General features: G+C 42.6%; 1 protein-coding gene across 7 annotated transcripts in view; it reads right to left on the bottom strand.

The window, feature by feature from the left end:
- The window catches only part of ANKS6 (ankyrin repeat and sterile alpha motif domain containing 6), a 38,984-nt gene extending 25,353 nt beyond the window's left edge, over positions 1-13,631 (bottom strand). For 3 of the 7 annotated variants that reach the window (XR_005103205.1, XM_037380517.1, XM_037380516.1), the window contains exons 1-4: positions 13,090-13,631; positions 9,510-10,009; positions 5,397-5,441; positions 1,717-1,921 (exon numbers count right to left, since the gene is read on the bottom strand). Coding sequence is in view for 6 of the 7 variants with exons in the window: in XM_037380517.1 (XP_037236414.1) it covers positions 1,717-1,921; positions 5,397-5,441; positions 9,510-10,009; positions 13,090-13,439 (1,100 nt within the window). In the remaining variant the exon portion in view is untranslated. The remainder of the gene's footprint in view (positions 1-1,716; positions 1,922-5,396; positions 5,442-9,509; positions 10,010-13,089) is intronic. The other 4 variants (XM_037380521.1, XM_037380520.1, XM_037380518.1 and 1 more) reach the window with 3 other exon arrangements.
- Between the last annotated feature and the right edge of the window lie 601 nt (positions 13,632-14,232).

Below are 14,232 nucleotides of genomic sequence, written 5' to 3'. Positions count from 1 at the left end.
AAGGGTAAACATTTATTCATGCGCATGAGGTGCCCCAGCCAAGTTGGGGCACCCCAAATGTGGTTTTACAGAGGCTTCTTGTATACTTGTGTGCATTCAGTGATTAGTCACATCTAATGTGTTTCACTGAAGTCTCCCCAATGAGACTGCACAAACAAACAAACAAAAAAAAAGAGAACATAATTCACGGAACACCAACACTACCAATCATAGTGAAAATCATTATTTTAGTCATGATCATCATAGTACTAATCATAGTAAAACTTTGCAAAGCAACTGTATTTCTGCAGCTTTCTTGCTGCTTGTCTCACTGATCCAGATGTCCCTGGAGTCAGTCTTGCTATCACTACTTATCTATGGAGAGCTTTAAGTTTCCAAGAAGCCAAGTCCTTACTTCCAGGAATGGGATGTCCTTTTGGTCCTTCTACTGAGCTGGTGTCCTTTAGTTGTTTTACTTAAGCATGAACAATACCAAAGTCTCCAGTAAAATTCCTCTACTTCAAGTATAAAGTATGTTAACAAAGCTAATAGAATTTCATACTATAAAGACTAATTGATAAAGGGAACTTTCATAACACAGTCCTCCAGGAAACTGAAAGGGCCATATCCGAACACATGCAGCACTCTGCTGGCATATACACTTCCACAGACAAGAGAAGTGCCCATGTACCGGTAAGGGGACATGTCAGCAGCTCTTGCACATCCCATCACCACCGGATGCTTCTACTGTAGCTGTGCACTGGGGTGGCTCCTGGTAAGTGAAATGGCCACACTGGGAAAACTGAGTTTTAGGCACTTCTGTGAAATGCCTATCCCTACTATCAGCATTGCATTGGTGAGGAAGCACAGAATCTCATCTTATGTAGGTACCAGGAACTAATTCAGAAAAATTTTCACAAAGCAATGACCTGACCTCCTATTTTTCTCCTTGGTTGTGCTTTCATAGTCCAGTGAGATCTGCTGGCTAAAAATAAAGGCTGGAGCAGAATATCTGCATTTGTACAATTAATGCAAACATTACTAGGAGTGAAGTGAATCTTCACCTTGCTGAGACCCTCAGCTACAACAGAGAACAGTTCACCTTCCTAAACCAAATATCCTGTATTCAGACAATGCCAAACATATGACAGACACTATATTTGAAGTACCAGGCCAGTTTTTGGGGTCTGACTCTTAAGTGCCTACCTGCATTTAGAAAGTACCTTTAGAGAAAACAACATCCAGTTCCCCAGTGGGCACATTTCAGAAAATTCCATGAAAACTAAAGGCTGGATAGGGGAACATAAAAATGGGTTTAAGAGTGGAAAGTATGGCACATAGAAGGGTGATTGCCTTGAAGTTTCACAACTTGATGCAGCCTACAATCCTAGCAGGGGGCAATACCATCTTACAAAACACTAAAAAACGTCAAAGGATGGAAGTTGAAATGAGCACCAAAACTCTTAGTGCCTGCCTGGAGCACTACATTCCCAGCACTTAATGAGCCACCTCCAAGTTCCCAAATGTGCCACTCATTCTGAAACCCAAAGAGCATTCAGATTTGCTCTGAAAAGCTGAAGGCAGTGCAAGAGTCATGGAAAACTGAGGTCATAAGTCTCTCAATTTCTTGGAAGACCCCTCTGCTTCCAGAGTCAGTGTCAGAAAGATTTATTCTATTGGGATGTAAGAAGAATGAAACTACTTTACTGCTAGATCCAAAGACAGCATATATCTTACCCATGGTATGTGGCCTGCATTAGTGCTGTCCAGCCATGAACATTATCCTGTTTGTCAATATCACCATTTTTCTCAACAAGGAGCTGAACAAGGGGCAGCTGTCCAGTTACAGCTGCAATCATTAATGGAGATGCTCCATCAACATTGGTAATATTGACCTGACTTGGGTCTTCATCAACGATCTCTTTAACCAGCTGGAAGTTTCCTGCAAAACAGTGATAAAACATAATCTACATAAGCAACAGAGAACTGCTTAGCCACTGAATTAATATGTATTTTGCTTTGCTGACACTGGTCTACGTGTAGTGGAATTAAAACAGAAAAAATAACGTACTAGAGCAACTGCAATATATTTGTACTGATCTTTGGTCTTCCAGGCTATATAAAACTGTGGCATAAGCAGGAGGCACTGTTTTCCCGCATTTTCCCTACCTGTACACTTATAGTACAATCCCGTTACAAGAATCATTTTCTAAAATGAACAACTAAGCTTAATAGCTGTATAAACTGCAGTGCATCCCACATGTGAAGACACAAGTAGGCAATATTTCTATTAAATTGTCATAAGATGATGTCATGAAAGGAAAATTGACGAGGCTGAGACACTATGAATTGTGCTTCAGCAGGATGAAGATCCCTGTTCCATTTCCATAGGCTGAAATCACAGCAAGCAACAATTTCAGAATCAAAGACAGTGGGTACAAAGGCACTCAAAAGATAGTGGAGGCCACCCCTTGCCTTAAGTAGGCAGAACAACACCCTGTGTCACACTAACCTGTGAGTCCTTTCAAAGGTGGTTCACTGATTCTAAAAACCTCTACTGATACAATTCCATGACCTCCCAAGGAATTTATCTATTCCAGTCCTCAACTTTTCTATATTCAGAAAGTGTTTTTTTTTAATTCTGCCTCCAATATTTAAACTAAATCTCCAAGGCAAAAGTTCCCTACTCCTTGCTCAAGCGTAACGTGTTATTCCTGTCATCTTTCTAGTTCTTGAAACTTGAACATAATGTTCAGGTTCCCATATGAAGAGGCTGGCAGTCACCAAGTTCATGTCTAGATTACGAAAAGCAGTATAAAATATGCTACTGAACATATTTTAACTAAGTTGTGGGCTTTTTTCTAAATATTAGTAGAACTAGGAACAAGCAGTTTTTAAAAATGTATGACATAGATAGGGTTATCTTAAGCAGAGATCTTAAGCTCACCCACCTCCCTTACTTTTTTGATGACATATGCCAGGAAAAAGAAGGCAAGAAGTTAACAGGAAAAAAAAGACCTTTGTGACCGAATATGTACCGCTGCAGGAACAGAGTAAAAAGAAGCAAGTCATCAACTGCCATGCAAATGGAAAAAATCTCACCTTTAAAAAAACCCTTCAGATGGTAAACTGCTTCAAGACATGGGCTGCCTTCAACTCAATCATAGGCATGAACACTTTCCTTGGAAAACCAGTCAAAACCCCACACAAACCCTGCAGGCAGCTGAATGCACTTGCTGAAACCAACACCCACCCAATTTCTTGGAACAGGGAAGATACAAAAGCACAGGACTACATTTTTTATGTCCCTGTTTAGCAAAAGGCAGCAGGTGGCTTTAACACAGACCGGCAGCACAGAATTTGTTAAATAGAAACCCTGGAACCTACAGAGATTCCACAATTGTTTGAAATCTGGCCTGGACACTTCTTAACCTATTGAGTTGCTTTTTAGCAGCGTTGCTATCTGTAGCCAAGTATTTCAGAAAAAATCAAAAGGAGTATGCCACACAATATCCATTTGGCTCATCCACTAAGACTACTTCTGACCCAGCACTAACATTTCTAAATCTCAAACTAAAAGTCACAGCAGTGCAAAACAGGCAGATGAACTCTCTAACAGACCTGAGGCCGCCTCAGGAAGAGGTTTTGGCAGCTTACGTGTGAAGAGTTGACATTTAAGAGAGCGCTCCTGGTACTGCTGCCTATCACCTCTTTCTTGTCCACTATTATGTCTGCCCATTTCCAGGTCTGGTAGCCTGAAAACCCGTGAAGCTCCTAGAAGATGACTTACAATGGTTACTTGAAAAGCAACTGTTACACTGGTGTACAAAACTCAGGATATGAACTGAACACTAAGGCCAGGCTTAACCATTTAAAACACACCTCTAACTTCTCAACAGGAATGCAGCAACAATAAAACTTGCAAGATAATTGTTGATATAAAGATGCATTTCTGAAATCTAATTGGACAGATGTTCAGAAAAAATGGATTTTCCTTCACAAAATCCACTCATTTGCAAATAATAATAACAAAAAGAAGATCCATCAGAAACTGTGGAAGTTGCTAACTCAGAGGTCTCTTCAGGGTGCAGGTCCCTGTTGAAAGCAAGAAGGTGAACCACACCAAAGGCTTTACTATTATGTTACAGTCAGGAGTAGCTACATGGGCAAAAAAGCTGGAATGAGGGGCAGCTGCGCTCAACTCTAAACCTTACTTATTCTGTATGCACGTATCACAGGCAGGAGGGGGAGACTCAGCTTTCAGAGCAATATGATCAGATTTTCTACGCCACAGACACAGAAAGCACAGCAACAGTAACGATTCGGTCCACTGCACGTGCAAGGCTGTACTACCAAAGTTTTCTCTTTGTCTGCGGTATCTTAGTCCCAAGTAAGGGCACACTGACTGAAGAAGTGATTCCCCCCTTAGGTATCATGACTTCATTAAACATAAGATTTCATCTCATATGGGAATTACATCTTCCAATATTAAAAATAAATAAATATTACATAGATCAATCAGGAACTTTGCTTTACTACTGAGTGACTATTTTTTTTCAGACTGTCTACATAGGTAGGAATGCCAGCCATAGGCTAAATGTACTATCAAATAGCTGAAAACATTTAAAAGTCAAAATACCAACTATAAATCAGGTAAGGTTCAAACACTGAATCTCTCTAACCTGTCAAAGAGATTGCAAACAGTGTGGAGTTTTCTGACCTGCGACATTATCAGGAACCTAAACAAAAACTGAATAAAACCATTTCCCATGTCAAAGCCATCAGATAGCAAGTCTCAGGCCAAACCCTTCACTTCAGCACTTTTTCCTATGCTGGAAAATCCAGGGAAATAGGTAACCAGAAAGCAGCTTGCCATCCACCAGGAGCCTGGAACAATAAATCAACAGGATGGCACTGGCTCTTTCTGTTTGCCACAGAAGAGTTTTACCAGTTATGTGCTCATGGAAGTCACTCTTGGTCATGGGAGAACAGGCAAAATCTAAGACACTTACTCTTTTCTTGAGACAACTTTCAAGAGCAATTACAATGCTCATGTGGAATAGAAGCCAGCATATTCTTTGCACCAACTAGCACTTTTGTTTTCATACTTCAAGTTTATGAGGAAGGAAAAAAAAAATCATATTAAAGGTAGCATGGTCTTGCAGTAACTGGAACTACAACATAACACCGTTTTGGCATAAAGGGCACAACCAGAAGTTGATAAAGATTTTCTCATATTGGAACGTAAAGGAAAATAAACTGCAGACATAAATGTATTTTTAAAATTAAAAGAAGAACAAGGAAAAAACAAAGTCACATGTAAAAACAGAACATGTCTTGGTTTCCCATATTAGTAAACAAACATGCTCTGAAGTTACAAGAACTGGACACAGCGCAAGAATCCTCTCAGTACCTACCCAATTTCAAAGCATGAAAGACATCAGGTTGCCTCTTTTCTGTATCTGGGAAAAATATAAATATTTCCATTAGCAGCCATCAAAAAAGCAAAAAAATTATAGTAATTTTTTTATAGCAGAAAGTATTAAATTTACATAAAGGTACTATAAAACTTACATTTAGACATACATTTAATAAGAACAAAGAAAGCATTGATAACCTGTTTATTCCCTTTGTGAAGAATCACTCACCTTTATGGTTCTCTGTGCAGAGCTAACTATAATATACAAACTATAATAAAGCACCAGTATAGGCTTTTGCCTTTTAACTTCCATTCTCTATCAGAAGACTGTATTTGAAACTTTCGTGTTTCCTGCCTGGAAGACTAAAATATCAATTAAGGAACCACAGAATGGTTCTGTGGTCTGGTGTAATCCTCTGTACAACTGCAAACACTCAAATAATACAGGATTATTTTGAAAGGTGACTCAAAAGGAGTTTTACAATTTTACAAGCTGTTCCACTTTTTTTTCCTCTTCAGTATTACCAGGTTAATTTGTGAAGGTCACAAAAATAAATAGGGATGATTGAACTACACACCTTGGTATCTGTGCATTAATCAATATCCTTCAACTCCCAGATCACCATCCCCATAATAAGAACAGCAATTATTATAATTTTTAGTATTTTTAGTGAAGAATCATTCCCTTCACGTCTTCAAAGTGCTTTGAAACTGCTGATACTATGTAAGATGAGGAAAAAATAGTGACATGATTTTGCACCTTCCACTCAAGCCAGAAAAATATATCCTTTTCCATCTTCCAGAACGCTACTGACACTACAGAATCAATGGGGTAAAAAGATTTTAAGGAAAACAAGGAGACATTGAGAGATTTCCTGAGCTGGATACTGCTTTTTTTATGGTAATACATAAAAGGTTGATCTTCATAGCTTGACTACAAATGAAGTAATTTGAAAATGCTGAGCCTAGAAAACCATAAGAACCTTTTATTTAAGACTGGGAAAGAGAACAGTGGGTCCTACGTTTTCTCCTGATTCAGAAACTGCTCTTACAGAAGGAACTATGTATGAGCTCACCATTAGAAAACTGATTTCAAAAGAGTTGTTTAGGACAACCAGCGCCCGTACTTGGCATGTGAAAAGCCCGTACAAAAGGCAGCCTCAGGGAGCAGGAGACCACAAGGAGATGCCAGAAGCAAGGGGGTTCCTCCAGGTAAGCCAAAGCAAGAACAGAGGCAGAACACAGGCAACACCCAGGCCATTTTGGTTAGTTCTGACTTTGCTACTGAAAACAGCCCCGAAAAGAGAGTTGCTTTCTTTTGGGATGCAATTTGCCCTATCTATGGCAATGGGATCAGAAGACAAGTTCCTTTTCTGCTGCCTTCTTTACAAGAGAAAGGGTGGGGGTTTTTCTTCCCAGAATACACAAGACTTCAGTGCTAGGAGACTGAAGCTATGGTCAAAAATGAATGCAGAAATTTGTCTGGAAGCTTAACATTTTTACCCCTCCTCATCCCTATTAGTTACTACCCTTCTGATGGAAACTCCCCCTCAGCAGAGGTGATAGGACCCCCTCAGCAGAGGTGATAGGAACATTAATCTGCTTTAATCCACTCTCCTAGCTTAAACAGACTTCTTCAATACACTATATTATATGAATACAAAGACTTTCAATCAGGCCAACTCTGCCTGCACATCCATTCTGTATGTGCACTGTATGGGCAAGGTATAAAGCACTGCACTAGTGAACTGCACTGATTCTCTGTGTGTACTGTAACTGACTGATGTCTATTCCTCAGAGACTGATCATGAGCAAATGTCTACAGTCAGCCGGTTCTGTCTGGCAGCATGGCTGTATGAAAGCCCTAGCTCCAACTTAACCTATGAGCCAACATCTAAGTTAACACCTTCTCCAAAGCAGAAACAAATGTCAGATTTTTGTCCTTGCTTCTGAAAGTATCAGAGAAGCTTGACCTGCAAGAATGACACCAAATGTGAATAAACCCCAAGAATTTTGGGGATTGTGGACATGTCCATATGGCAGTATAATGTAGACATAATTAGGTAAGATTTAAATAAGCCTGTCTCATATTATAAGTGGCAAAGAGCTTACAGTGGGCTATTCTACTCTACAGGCTTTCTGCCACCATGGCTGGGTGGGCGGTAGCACCTGGAAAAGGTTCTTTCTAGGCTAGCCACATCCTTAGACTTCATAGCCAAGAACTCCAAAGCTGAAGAATCCAGATGCAGCTCTTCCAAACTGTCTTGTTAAGCACCTCCCACCACTGATCTTCATCATAAAGAACAAACATCTCGAAAAGTGTCCCCAGACAGCCACATACAGAAATAAGGTCTCAATCTTTGTAATGACTTATTGATGTTCAAATGTCCAACATGATGTCCAAATCAAACTGCCTGATTTCAGGAACAGATTTAATGTATTTTTGTTAGCATAAACTTCTGAAGAAGGGAAGAGAAGTAAATCCACAATACTTTAACAAAACTAGCATAAGACATTCTTAATATTATTTCATAGAACCGGCTAGAAAGAAAAGCTAATGTGGAAAAATATGTGGGAGTGATAACCGCAATAAGTAAAAACTAAAAAAAAATTAAAGCCTAAATTCATTAACATTTCAAACTGGCAGGTGACAGCAAGTAGGTTTAACCTTTATCTTCAATAAAAACAAAACCTCTAGGTAATTACATCCCAAAAAATTGTCAACAGAATACAAATTTGCTTAGTAGTTAAAAAATGGAAAATTACTGGTAAAGACAGACAATATACCACTCTTTCCTTTGGGTTGAGTGTATGGTACTGGACATACAGGTTAAGACTGAAGGAAAAATTTGTAGTCTGTTTGCTCACATCTTTCTAAGCCTTCAGATTCCCTAGTACAAGATACTACCTCTGCCTACAAAATCCTGGATTTCTTACATCCTTCCATGCTCATGGCTAAAGTTACATGACCACCGCACATTCTTTAATTACAGTCACAAAATGCCTCTTTATCACTTGTCTCGTTCAGTGCACATAACGAATAAATTACAAGACAAAATTAAAAAGCATAAAAGCAGCATTTCTTAACTTCATTTTAATTGAGGTTTGCATTGAAATAATGTTATTTTAATCTAGTTTTGTACATATACAAACAGTGTGTGTGCCTACTCTGTGTGTGTGCACATAAACAGGCATATTCTCATTTGAAGGAAGGAGATTGCTTATAAATTTTAAGTCCTGAAGTCAACTAAGTATTCCCATCTCCTGCAAGGAACATAAAAGTAGGGCACATGCCGACTTGTTATTCATTCACATTAATACTTGGTTTTCTCAGAATACACACTCCACTATCAAAGGGCTCTGAGGAGGTTTCACATATTCAGAGAGAGGTAGAAGAAAATGTTAGGTTAACCTCATCTGGTTTTCTGCAAGTCACAGGCCTTATATGTGACACCAAGTGAAGACAATCCAATCATGAGGTTTAGAAAGGCATTTAACCCTTGATTACACCTCTACTAAGTCACTTCAGGTCTAAGCTTCACTGCAAAATATAGTGTCTTATTTCCCATTTGAATTCTTCTAACTTTAAACAGAGTTTCTTTCTTTGGCTGCCACATAAAAAGGCCCTCCAGTATTGGACATCCTGTGCCCTATGTGGACACTTTATTAATCACACCTCTTAATCACCTCCTCATGAAACCAGACATTTTCAACTTCTTCAGTCTCTCAGGTTTTCTCAGTCTATGATATCCTTTCTGTGATATCCTGGGGTTTTATGTCCCTTTTTTACTGTGATTTCAAGTAGGCCTTTGTAATTTCTTCTTAAATGAGCAACTGGATCGGGTGGTTTAAAAGTAAACATTTAAAATACTTTAAAATGTTTCACATTATTTTTATTGCAGGACAGGGATCTTGTCATGTTAACGTGGAGATAACTTGCTGAAGTTGTGCATTCCTCCCGCACTTGAGGTAGGTGTACTTATTCCAACATTTTCAAGAGTCTAGTTACAAATTATAAAGAACATCATGTACATACAAAATAACTCCTTCGATTTCTAAATACACAATCAAAACTTCAAGAAAGTGAAACAAAAAAACTAATGCTCCATACCTGTCTGGGATCTGATTGTTGTGAGAGATTCCAGGTAGTCCTTCATGTCTTTGTGTTTGAAGCCAACAGAGATTTCAAAAGGTGTTTTATGTAGTACATTCAGGTGATCAGGATTGGCACCTTTCTCCATCAACTGCTGTGCCAAGCTCACCTTTCCACTAACAGCGGCCAGCATTAAAGGACTCCAACCCATAGTCTTCACAGCGTAATTACAATCCGCTCCCCAGTCTAATAACAGATGTACCACTGCCTCGTGTCCATGCTGAGCAGCTGCCATTAGTGGAGTGATATCAGGAAGCTCATCTCTGCTGCTGTTAAGCACACTTGTGCTAAAATGATCATAATTGTCTACAAAAGCTCCAGATTCCAGCAACAATTTCACCATGCTGACGTGGCCACCTCTGGAGGCCATTGTGAGGACACTGGCTCCTAACTTATTCTGTGCATTGAGATCAGCACCATTCTCCAGCAATATGTGAGCCACACTTATGTGTCCAAACCTTGAGAGAAAGAAGTAAGGAGGAGAATTAACACCTTGGATGGCAGAGGCTTCTCAAAAGAAAACCGACATACTCTGAACACAGAAAACTGTTACTAAATCTACTGACTAATATACTGTGAGGGACTACACACATACCACTGAATGTGACAGTGGTCACCTTACTGGAGGGGAGCAATGAACAGCTGAGAACTGTAAAATAAACCATTCCACATGTACCAGTGACCATGCTCATAAACCAGGCACCTATTTAAAAGGATGTTCTGGTAAAGCAGCAAGGTGCTAGCCTCATTTTCAACTGCATAACATCAACATGTAACTTCTATAAACCACAGTGTCACTTTCATCTCTTATTTCCAGGCCTGTATCACATTCAAGAATCAAAGGCAGTTTATTTGCAGAGATCTTAATTAAGCACCCTCATTACTATTGAACAAGTAGAATAAAAACTACTTCAAAGGGTCAATGCTAAAAAAAAAAAAAGAAAACAAAAAAGACCTTTTCATGAACTGGATAGCCAGACTTTGTATTTGCATCATCCCTTGCTTTCCAGTTGTGAACTATCAATGTACCCCCACAATGGAAGAAGGCTCAGGCAAGGCAGGCATGTGCCCACAAAGCTCAGAACAGAAGAGCACAGCCAGTGACGACAGCTGTTGTAAACTAAGCTGAACTTCTCTCAATGTAAAAGGGATTGAAGGGCGCCCTTTGTTTTAGAGAAACAGCTCTATCAGCAGAGTGGGACAACTGTCTGTGTGAATGGTCTTCCCTAAAACAATCAAAACTATTATCCTCCTGAGTCAGTCAGACCAGCATAGGGGAAGTGTCTACACAGCTCAGCCCAACACAGAGCACCAAAACTGAGCAACCCAACAAAACAAATTTTGAAGAGAACATGGGGCATGAGCTGGCTTCCAGCCACATATTCTTCCCTGGCAACTGGGGATGACCAGCATCATGACGGTGAGCATACAGGGACTACTAATGGGCGTGCTGTTTGTCTTGGGTTCAACTGTGTGTTTTGGCTGCTATATTAGGCTTGTGTCATGATTTCAGGAGGCTGCTCTATCACTAGGCTAAACTAAAATCCTATGTAACATCAAATATATTCCAATAAAGAAACTTGGTATTAAAGCCTCCTTATGTAGAGTATCTAAAAGAACTTTGTCAGAGTATTGAACTCTGACACCAGTTTCACCCGTAACCCAGCCCTGATACCACTTGACTATCAGAGGCTCTGGTAGTTTGCCAGTAAACAAAAGACAGTCATGAAAGCCATACACCCAACCAGCTAGTTAACCATGAGAAAACGGAAACAGTTTACCATTCTTCTGCTGAGGAATCCCCACATTTCAATAAACATAACAGATTGACAAGATGGGTACTTTGGGCTTTTGTCACAGATATCGTACATTACTGTGTGCTTGTGCAGTGTTTAACACCATCAAACTTTGATCCTGGAAGCAGACTTTCTACACTGCAGCAAAGCAAACGTTAGTCGAGGAAATCCCAAAGAACACTACTAAAGCAGACACAAGACCCCTAGTTTCCTTTAACAAAGTACAGAGTTGCAGGCTAAAGCTTTGAGGACCTGTCTAGTCCCTAGGTCTATCCTGGTAGCCTTCACTCCATCACCTCACTAGAGCCTGCAACTCCTGTACATGACTAATTTTATGCATATATGTATCTCCTGTCCAGTTTCAACAGGACTAACCGCAGCCAGAAAAACATGTACATAGTTTGAAACCTACGTCTGTACAAAGACTATGTTTCCTTTTTAGTTATCCATTAAAAAGAAAAAAGAAACTTGCTCTTCCACTCCGTGTTTTCTCCCCAGGCTTCAATGATACAGTACTTTTCAAATGGCAGCAAGTAATTTCTTTCAAACAGTGACAGGGCTATAGTGATTTGAGTTTATTGTTTTTAGAGAATGAGCGTACGGTTTTCATTAAGGAAAAAAATATCTAAGAGTGTTTCTGCAATTTTTTTCCTTGGGTTTTTTTTTTAACCTTCATAAAATAACAAAACTGTTGAACCTTGTCTTCCTTGTTCTTACTGGGAAACCAGCTGTGTGACTCATTCTTTGGAACTTTCTATGGGCTTTAACCAAAAGAAGAAACACTGACTTTGAAACAGACTCTTTCCTTCCAAGTATTTTAATCTGTTGTAAACCAACGGGGGGGTGGGGGGGTGGAAATCCACCAAGAAACTGTTCTCTTCTCAGACATTCAATTCTTATAGGAAAGCGCTGCCCTCCAACCTTGCAAAACACCCCTGTAAACCTGAGGGGTACTTGTATATGTAAAGATAATCACAAACACCAGCATCAGCGATACGGGGACATCCCACAACCCAGCAGTGGGTTACATGAAGCGCAGCACCACTGATGCAGAAAACAATTCAGTTTTGTCATTAAAAGCCTCAGCAATGATTATCCATATCCTCCAGCAACCCACTTAGGAAAACACAGAAAAGCCAAGTGGAATGAATTCTTTCTTTCTGCTTCAGTATGTTTTATGTCTGAGGTCACTTCAACAGGTAGGGCAAGACACAAACACACCAAAAAATATGACAGAAAAAGTTAGGGGCGTGCGCATATCTTATTTCCACAGAAGGAAAAGATGGAGCAGTGTTTTCATGTTACCTCTGGGATTCTGCACTGGCTATACCCAAGAGAGAGCATGAACAGCTTCGATTACCACATCTTCAATATGGAAAGAGAAAACCTAACGCCCCAGCGTAACATTCACCCAGATTTAACCTCGACGACCCCTCCCCACCCCACCCCCCCCGGGAAGGTAACAGGTGGCCACTCGGACGCCCCCGGGGTAACGGCCGCTACACGGGTGAGTGACCGCGGCCTACAACATGGCGGCTGCCCCCGCTCTCCCGCACGCCGGCCCGCCTGCAGCCCCCAGCGCTCCCGGGCGCCCTCCGCCGGCCCGGGACGTGTCATTTTGAGGGCGGAGGAGCCTGGCGGCGGCGCCGTACCCGCCCTGCAGCTGACTAGGCCGATGCCCCGCAACGAGGCGGGATGGCGGCCAGAGACAACCCCCCCGCCCGGCCCGATCCCTCCCCTACCTGGCCGCTTGCATGAGGGGGCTCCATCCGTAGTGGTTCCTGCTCTGCACCGAGGCCCCCTTCCGCAGCAGGAACCGCACCAGCTGCTCGTGGCCCCCCGCCGCGGCGAACTGCAGCCCCGTGTTGCCGGCCTCGTCCGTGCAGTCCACGAGCACGGCGGGGGCCGGCGGGGCGGACGGTTCGCCGCGGGGCTCCGCCGCCGCCTCCTCGGTACCGCAGGAGGAGGGGGCCGCCGGGTCGGCGGTGCCGCCGCCGGGCAGCCCCAAGAGGCGCCGGGCGGTGTCGCAGTCGCCCTGCTCGCAGGCGCGGAGGAAGAGCTGGACCTGGGGGGGCACTCCGCACTCCCCCATGGGCAGCGCCGGCCAGCCCTGAGCAGCTCGGCCGCCGGCGGCTCGGCGGCCGCCGGGAAGGGAGCGGGAGGAGGGGACTCCGCCGGCGGGAGGAGGCCGGCCGAGGGCGGCCGCTGCGCCCCGGCCGCTCTCACACGGCGGGGAGGGGAAGCCGGGCTGGGCCGCACGCCACGCTGCTGCAGCCGGCGAGGGGCCGCCGCGCCTGGGCGGGAGGCGGCGGTGTCACCGCTCCTCGTCGCAGCCAGCGCCTGGGTCACCACAGCTCCTGCCCCTTCCCCAGGTGCTTCCTGTCATCCACTCGCCTCCGGGCTGCCGCCGTTTGCCTTGCCGCGTTCCCGCTACCATTACTGACTCCCTTACAAAGAAGCGGCTCTGCATTGTGTGTGTTTCTGCCTGTGGTCATCGCAGCAAGCCTTGCCTGTAGGGCTGCAGGGCGTATTCCCTCTTACCCGACGCAGTAACCCCTTTTTCTCGCTTCACAACGGGATTTCTATGGCCTAGCGTGGTCCCTCTGTCAGCCCCACTCTGCGTTCACGATACTTCAGCCTTACTTACACCTTCCTACTTTCTTTCAGCTCCAAACCAGCCTCTTCTGTCACAGAGACACAGAATTCACAGTTGAGTCATTCCCCAACCGACACATTTCCTACCCCCTGAGAGCACTGATCAGTTAGTCATTTAAGCATAAAATTTGGATTTCTTGTGATCTTCAGCTTCAGCCTCCCAGGCAACTTGAAATCTTTTCCAGGTTATATTGATTTACATATAAAGCGAGGGGAAAAAATAAAGCACC

This window comes from Falco rusticolus, chromosome 3 (assembly GCF_015220075.1).
Source record: "Falco rusticolus isolate bFalRus1 chromosome 3, bFalRus1.pri, whole genome shotgun sequence".
NCBI lineage: Eukaryota > Metazoa > Chordata > Aves > Falconiformes > Falconidae > Falco > Falco rusticolus.
Note: the sequence above shows the minus strand (reverse complement) of the source record. Positions and strands in the feature narration are given on the sequence as shown.